The sequence below is a fragment of the Impatiens glandulifera genome, chromosome 6 (genome assembly GCF_907164915.1).
Source record: "Impatiens glandulifera chromosome 6, dImpGla2.1, whole genome shotgun sequence".
Taxonomy (NCBI): domain Eukaryota; kingdom Viridiplantae; phylum Streptophyta; class Magnoliopsida; order Ericales; family Balsaminaceae; genus Impatiens; species Impatiens glandulifera.
In genome coordinates this window covers 9,057,721-9,066,273 of record NC_061867.1, presented here as the reverse complement: position 1 = coordinate 9,066,273, position 8,553 = coordinate 9,057,721, and the positions used below count along the sequence as shown (strand labels likewise).

Below are 8,553 nucleotides of genomic sequence, written 5' to 3'. Positions count from 1 at the left end.
TATTGTAAAAGAAACTCAATTTTCAAAAAATAATAATAATAATAATAATAATTCAACTAGGGTTCAAGTTAAACAACACAAAATAAAATAAATTATAGGTGTATGATTTTGAGCATAACTCGTACATAACATTTTATTTAAGGGCATAAATATATATAATAAAGCAGAGCTATATGGCCGTTTCATTCTCAATCGTAGCCCTTGGATATGTAGTCGATGTGAATAGTAGCCGTCGATCTGAATCATGTCGACAATAAATACGGAAGAACGCGATCTCTCTCTCTCTTTCCTTACGTTACTTTCATTCCCACCGATCGCAAAAGGTTAGGGCAAAGAATCCGGCGATTGCTGCGATCAGTCTTCATGTAAGCAAATTAACAATTATCTCTCGTTTCTGAATCGGATTATGATCTTCAATCTATTCTCTTATTAATTTGGTAAAACGTTGATGATATACTTTCTCCATGTTGTTACTCTTCTTTGATTCGCACAAATTTTCAATAAATGAGAATTGAACTGTTTATATGTGCATGTGATGGTGCTTTGAAGATGCGTATGATAATTTATGTTTCAGATCTCCGTCCTCGTTACTTCTTCTTCTCGATTTAGAATCCGTTATTCTGAAATTTAACATCTACTGGTAGATGGAGATACAGTTTTTATGTTTTTCGGTTTAATTGAGAAATCTGAGTGTTTCTGAGCTGTAAGTTTGAAGAATTGGTGTTGATCATTACTTTGAAGATATACTTTCTTGATGTCGTTAATCTTCTTTGATTCACATAAATTTGCAATAGATTAGAAGCGAAACGGTTTATCTGTGCATGTGATGGTGCTTTGACGATGCGTGTGATAATGCCTGTTTCAGATCTGCGTCCTCGTTACTTCATCTTCTCGATATAGAATCCGTTATTATGAAAATTAACATCTACTGGTAGATGGAGATACAGTTTTTGTGTTTTCCGGTTTAATTGAGAAATATGAGTGTTTCTGAGCTGTAAGTTTGAAGAATTGGTGTTGATCATTACTTTGAAGATATACTTTCTTGATGTCGTTAATCTTCTTTGATTCGCATAAATTTGCAATAGATGAGAATTGAAACGGTTTATCTGTGCATGTGATGGTGCTTTGACGATGCGTATGATAATTTATGTTTCAGATCTGCGTCCTCGTTATTTCTTCTTCTCGATTTAGAATCCGTTATTATGAAAATTAACATCTACTGGTAGATGGAGATACAGTTTTTGTGTTTTCCGATTTAGTTAAGAAATCTGAGTGTTTCTTGGCTGTAAGTTTGAAGAATTGGGGTTGAACGACCTTGTTGTTGTTAATGTGATATTTGTCATAAAATCAAATCCGATTCCAATCTTATGATATTAATGTTCTGCAATTTAGTCTATTGCAGTTTAAAATGCCTCGTCACGACGATAGATACAGCAATACTCGCCTCTATGTTGGCCGCTTGTCATCAAGAACACGTTCCCGTGATCTGGAGGGAGTTTTCAGCAGATACGGAAGGTAAGCAGATGTAACAATCTATTTTTAGAATGTAGAGTTAGATGAGAAGAGAATATCATTGATATTAATTAGCTTTTTGTTCATTTTAGTGTGAATGAAATATTTACCTGATCCTTGATTGAGCTATTTATTGTTGAACATGTGACATGAACTTAACTTGATCCTTAGTTGGCTTCGAGAAATAGATGTCGAACTACACGAGGATGATTATGGGGGGTATTTTGGTGTATAAGAGAGATTTTGTGGTCTGCTAAGAAAGCAGCAGGCTATTTTGTTTTAACTTGAATAATGTTGTTGAAGGTTATTATTGGGCCTTGGCCTAACCTGGAGATGTCATTGATGAGGGGAGGGTGGTGATGGTGGCCTTGGTGGAATATCATCATGCCCAGTGTGTAGGAAGGGCGATTCTTTCTGTAATGTTATTGCATGTGTTTGTCCAAATTGCCAACAATCACAAACTGGTGTTTAAGTTCGTCTTGACGGGCGAAGTATCGTTCAAACTTCACACAAAAGTGTTACTTAAAAGTAATGATGGCCTTACCTGTTTGTGGCAACCATTTCCGCAGAGTACGAGATGTGGATATGAAGTACGACTATGCCTTTGTTGTATGTATTTCTCACTCAACTTTAGTAAATCCTTTTTTTTTCTTTCAGTTTTGTATGTTTTGGCATATTAACTGTTGTCTACAGGAATTTAGCGACGCCAGGGATGCTGATGACGCTCAGTATAGCTTGAATGGTAGAGATGTTGATGGAAGTCGTATTATTGTTGAATTTGCAAAGGGGGTAAGTATATATTGACTCATTTCATGGCTTCATTTTAAAACATTATTGTTCTTTATCTGAATAGTGATCTAGATGAGATTATGTTTAGAAACTGAACTTAGTTGAACCGAGATAAATTTATTGGCAGTTTCTCGTTCGTGTATTTGATATCTAGCTTGTTTAGAAGTTGCTTTTATATGAACTTTTAGTGGTAATACAAAGCCATTATTTGTTAACACAACTTATCACTTTGTCCAAGGATTTGAATGTATAAAATTTGGCCAAAATGTCATAATTTTTGGTAATCTAGTAAGAGGGGCCAACATACAACTTTATTTTCAACTTTTTTATGAAATAAATGATTGCTTTTTCAGGTACCACGTTCAAGTGGTGGTAGTAGTTCACGAGAATATCTGGGAAGAGGGCCTCCGCCTGGAACGGGGAGGTGCTTCAATTGTGGCATTGATGGTCACTGGGCCCGAGATTGCAAGGCAGGAGATTGGAAGAACAAATGTTATCGGTGTGGCGATCGTGGTCATATCGAAAGGAATTGCCAAAACAGCCCAAAGAAGCTCAAGTATGCATAACATTTAAATAATATGTTCTTGAATTCATCAATCTATTCGTCTAGACATGTCAGCTTATTTATATATTATTCGTTATTGAATGTAGGAAAGAGAAGAATTACTCTCGTTCTCCTCGTCGTGGTAGAAGCCGAAGCCCCAGCCATGAACGTGGTCGTAGCTACAGGTTAGTTATATAGCTTGATTGTTTTGAATATGAGAATTGAATTATCTAGGTTAAATGTCTAAAGTATTCTTTTGACACCACCTCTATACGACACAGCCGGTCTAGGTCTCCTCCGAAGAGGGAGCGTGTAGTGGAGAAGCGGTCAAGGAGGAGCTACAGCCGAAGCCCCACACCGAAAGAAGACTTATCTCCACTTCCTCCTTCCAAATCTAGGAAGGTGGTGCATAGCCCAACTCCCGATGAAAGCCCTAGATATGAAATCAGCCCTTCTCATAATGGAGAAGAGAGCCCTAGAGTAAAGAGCCCGGAAAGGGATGATGATGTAAGCCCTAGTCCTAAGGACAATAAGAGGAGCCGGAGCCCTATCGATGACGATGACGATGATGATGCCAATCTCGGTTCTCCCAAGGGAAGCGAGTCGACTTAGGGGGTCTTGAGGAACCCTAGTTTCTAAAACTTTTACTGATTGTGGTTGTTATTGTAGTAATTTTATTGGTTAGACTTGGAATTGTGTTTGTTTCTGAATTATTGTGACTTCTGATTTTAGTGTTTCAATAAATTGGTTTTGTGTAGTGTTGGAAAATTATATAAAGTAAAGTTTCAAAATTAAGTAATGTATGGTAATTAAATAATATTTATAAATAATAAGTGTTATAATTTTTATAGAATTAGATTAACATATAAATTTATTTATATTTTCTGAAAAAATTTCAGTATCTTTAAAAATATATTTATTCTTTCTCTTTAATAGATTTTATTTTATCTTTAAAACAGATTTGATGTTAGTTTAATTATAAAATTCTAGTTTTTTAAAATTAAAATAAATAAAATTTTAATATATAATAATGGGACCCTTAATAATGATACTGTAACAATTATTTATTTTTTTATAAAGAATATATATATGGAACAAACAATAAAATAATAAAAATATATATATTTAAAAGGTTAAATATTAATTAAAAGCATAAATAAACAAATGTATGCTACAATAATACTTGAAGTTATATATCTTAGAAAAAAAAAAATCCTTAATCCCACAATATTCAACCCTTCCTCTTGTGAAGATAGGGTCGAGACGTGAAATGACGCAAAATTGTTTGATTCGGGTCGTGTTTTCGTGTTTCCTATTATACCTACCTAATAGGTCAGTTTTCGCACACATTTAATTCAAGTGAAACCTTCAAGAGGTCCAAGACCTAATTCTTTATCAAACTCATCATCCTCTTCAAAAAGTCTCATAAATCTAGCTTTCTCTTGTTCCCTTTTTCTCTTCTGCCAATACTTCATTCCTGCTACCAATCCAACAATGAAAACAACAATCGAAACCGAAACAAATATCCCTATCACCATAACTAATTGCGTTCCCTTCAATCCTCCATCACCTCTTTTCCCATGATCCATAGGACCTACAAAAACACCCCCAAACAAAATCTAAACCAAAAAACATGCTCAATTAGACATATTTGAATTCATCAACAAAATGTTTACCAATTTCAGTAGATGGCATACATTCTGCACACAAGAAAGTAGCATTAAGCTGTTTCTCCTTAAAATGAACATATTTTGCATTTGGTTCATTAAAATCTGAAGGACAAAATTCCCATTCATCCAATACATCATCTGATACTAAACCCGATTCATAAAACCCACATCTTTTGCACTTAGTATCTGTAAATTCCACCAAAGGCTGGAAAACATCAACATCAACATCATTATCATCAAACTCTTACTTTTATCAAAAATCAAAAGCAGCAAGAAATGTTTCATTGTTTCATTAGCAAACCTGCCATGATTCTTCACCATTGAATGTGTAAGACACATTGAACTTTTCTACATCTGGGAAGATGGTTTTGTTTCCTCCACTACACTGAAAGTAAACTTTAGGTTTTGATGACAGCCATTTGTGGGTTTTCAGAATTTCAATTGAATCAAGTGTAGCAGATGCTGAAGTAACAGATGCTGCATAAACAACAAAGAATGAATTCATCATCATATCATACCAACTTGGTGATTTTGATCAGATTCAATGAAGAAACGAAGAAAATTCCATCAATTGCTAAAAACCCAGGTTGCTAAATCAATTAACATGTAGATTTAAGATGTTCTATCTACGTTTTAGAACAAACACAAACCTGGAAATAAGAAGAGAAGAAATGAAGATGAGAAGATATAGGCAATACAAAATCTAGAATTGAACGACATTGATGATTTCACGATTATATGGAAACAAAATGCTGATCTTTTAGGAAATTGATTATAGATTATGAACAAGGATCGGAGGAAATGCGCGAAATGAACCGACGGTTTCAATGGATGGCGTCCTTCTTCGGCCGATCAGTCCGTCGACGGGTTGTCGGAGATCCATTTCATACGGGCAAGAATGCGGTGTCGTTCTGGTTTAAGGTAAACCTATATTTAGTAAATTCAATTTCTTACTATTCTTTTTTTCGATTCAATTATGGTTTATTTATTTGAATTATTAAAATTTTGTTTAAATACACCAATAAAGGAAAAAACAGTACTAAATAAATTATCGAGTGTAAATATTTGAGAATAACGATTAACTATCGGATAGATTCTATCGATTTTGTTAAACTAATTTCATAAAGCATCATAATAATAGTATTATAAATGATATGCATCGAACGACTACGATTATTAAAAGTTCGATAATTTATTTCAATTCAGATAATTAAAAAAAATTGATGGTAACTCTATTATATAATAAATTATACGTAATTATTTAATTATATGTAATAAAATATATAATTAAAATAAATAATAAAAAATATATTCGATTTTCGATTTGATTTTCGAGTTAAAACTCCAAACTCGAAATCTAACACGAAAATATAGGTGAAAACGGTATATAAATTCGAATGGATTTAAAATTAGATTTGAAAACCAAAAATTAATATATCCGTTCATAGCATAACAAGTATTGATATATAGCCATACTAGTTAGTTTATTGTTTTATTTCTTTATTGAAGATATTATTCAAACTTATCTACTTATATAATAAATTAATAAAAATATAATACTATAATCAAATCTAGTTATTATTTTAAACATAATATATTAATACATTATTATTATATCTAACCAATCCATTAAATACAACATAATTTAACTTAAATAATCTCACTTAGTCCCTTTAGCTTATCCATCTCATGGTCTCATAATGATCTTTTCAAAAGTAAATGAATTATACAATTTTAGAGCATTACAAACACATGAGATTAAAAAGTCATAAAATTTTTTTTATCAGTTTTCAACTACCAAAAATTATAATTTGATTAGGAAATGAGACAAAGATGGTTCATTGGAGAAAAAAATCTAATTGGGAAAATTTAATCGCAAAACATCAATTCACTATTTGGTTGATGTTTTATAATAGTTATTTAGAAATAACAAATATGAAAATTCATGAACCTATATAATGAGACACTGAAAATACTAGAATACTTATTTTGTATTCTTATAATATTTAAAAAAGTGGTTATAGTTGAATATATACAAATATGTTTTGATATAATGATCAACCAAATTTGTAAGAAAATATATTAAGTAAGAAACATCTAATAATTATGTTTCATTTAATATATATATATATATATATATATATATATATATATATCTTAATAAACTACTTTGTTCCATAATAAAATAATTGAAATTGGGTAGGTTTTACATGTTTTTGAGAATTATATAAATAAATAATGAATTAAATTCAATATATTTTAAAAAATTAAGAATTATTTCATATTTTTAACCGTAATTTTGTTTTTAATTTTAATTTTTCTATATTGTTACTTGATCTTCCTTAATGTATTTGTTTTTTTTTAGAAAATTCTCTATTATTATATTAATATCATTTGAATTAATGAATCATGATCAAAATATTTTACTTTTAAAAAATATAAATTTTAAATATAAAATAATATTTTAATCATTTATCTAAAAGCACAAAATTAAATGATATATATTATTTTTAAAAAAAAAATCAGTATTGATTGCACCAATGTAACTATGTGAAAAAAGAAGTGAAATCACTTTTTCAATGCATACGTTATAAATAAATAAATAAATAAATAATGAATTAAATTCAATATATTTTAGAAAATTAAGAATTATTTCACAATTTAAGCGTAATTTAATTTTTAATTTAAATTTGTCTATATTGTTACTTGATCTTCCTTAATGTATTTGTTTTTTTTAGAAAACTCTCTATTATTATATTAATATCATTTGAATCAACAAATCATTAATTTATTTTAAAAGCACAAAATTAAATGATATATATTATTAAAAAAAAAATAGTATTGATTGCACAAATGTAACTGTGTGAAAGAAAAAGTGACGTCACTTTTTCAATGCATACGATTATAAATAAATAAATAAATTACAAACACATTAAGATTAAAAATTAGTAATTGATGATCAATTTTTAACTTACAAAATTTATAATTTGATTGGAAAAAAGTCCACAATTAATTGGAGCAAAAATATTTAATTCATAAAAAATAGTGGAAAATATCTATTCATCATTTGGTTGACATTTATAATATTTGTTTTTAAATAACAACTAAAATTCATGAAAATATATATAATGTAGAAGAAGCATTGAAAACACTAAAACACTGCATATTAATAATATATTTTTTTTTAAAAATTACAGTGAAAAGCAACCCTCTAATTACTTTAATTACTTTAATCGCTCACTTTTTAGCCTTTAAATTATTTTTTAAAACAGATAGCGTTTTCAAATTTTAAAAATGATATATATTATTTATTTTTATTTATATATATATTTATAAAAAAAATAAAAATAATTTATATATATTAATTTTAATTATTAATTTATATATAAAAAATTATATAAATTTATATAATATATTTTAAAAAATAATTTAAAGACTAAAAAGTAAAGATTACATTACTTAATTACTTTTAACCCTTAAATTTTTTTTATAAAAATAAATAATATATATATTTTATCTATATATTATATAAAAGATTTAATAATTATATAAATATAAAAATTAATAATAAAATATATATATATATATATAATCGATTTAATAAATATATATATATATATATAATAATGACTAAATATAATATATAAAAAAATAATATTTTAAGCCTAAACCGTTATCTTTAACCGAGAAGTTGACGGAAAGGTCATTGGTGACATTTTTAAAAGTTGAAGGGACAATTTGTTTTGAAAAATAATTTGAGGGCTAAAAGTGAGCTATCAGAGTAATTAAAAGGCCACCCAAATAATTTACTCTATATTTTTTTAAGGGAAGAATGCCAATTTTAAACACCAAGTTGTAAGAAGGTGTCAAATTTACTCATTAAGTATCAAAATTCTATTTATATATACTAACTTGTCAAAAAATGTCAAATTTATTTAAAATAACAAAAAAGTTAAACGGAGTTAAAAGTTTTGCCACATTTAATATCCACCTATTTTTTATTTATTTTTAATTTATATTAATTACTTTAATATTTTT

General features: G+C 28.6%; 2 protein-coding genes across 5 annotated transcripts; one reads left to right on the top strand and one right to left on the bottom strand.

Annotated features, from left to right (window-relative positions):
* Positions 1–274: 274 nt before the first annotated feature.
* Positions 275–3,602, top strand: LOC124942847 (serine/arginine-rich splicing factor RS2Z32-like). 4 transcript variants are annotated; one of them, XM_047483414.1, is made up of 7 exons: positions 275–365; positions 1,393–1,515; positions 2,082–2,121; positions 2,206–2,301; positions 2,655–2,857; positions 2,953–3,030; positions 3,127–3,602. In XM_047483414.1, the coding sequence occupies exons 2-7, from the start codon at positions 1,409–1,411 to the stop codon at positions 3,455–3,457; spliced, it is 855 nt and encodes a 284-aa protein (XP_047339370.1). In that variant the 5' UTR covers positions 275–365; positions 1,393–1,408; the 3' UTR covers positions 3,458–3,602. The 4 variants fall into 4 exon arrangements, with proteins under 4 accessions (XP_047339370.1, XP_047339371.1, XP_047339373.1 ...); XM_047483415.1 differs by having other exon boundaries at positions 289–365; positions 1,403–1,515; XM_047483417.1 differs by lacking the exon at positions 275–365 and adding an exon at positions 1,816–2,003.
* Positions 3,603–3,989: 387 nt separating this feature from the next.
* LOC124943096 lies at positions 3,990–5,435 on the bottom strand. Its single transcript, XM_047483655.1, has 4 exons — positions 5,166–5,435; positions 4,817–4,992; positions 4,496–4,720; positions 3,990–4,464 (listed from the first exon to the last, which is right to left on the bottom strand). Exons 1-4 carry the CDS (start codon positions 5,233–5,235, stop codon positions 4,201–4,203), a joined length of 735 nt encoding a protein of 244 aa, XP_047339611.1. The 5' UTR covers positions 5,236–5,435; the 3' UTR covers positions 3,990–4,200.
* Positions 5,436–8,553: the final 3,118 nt, after the last annotated feature.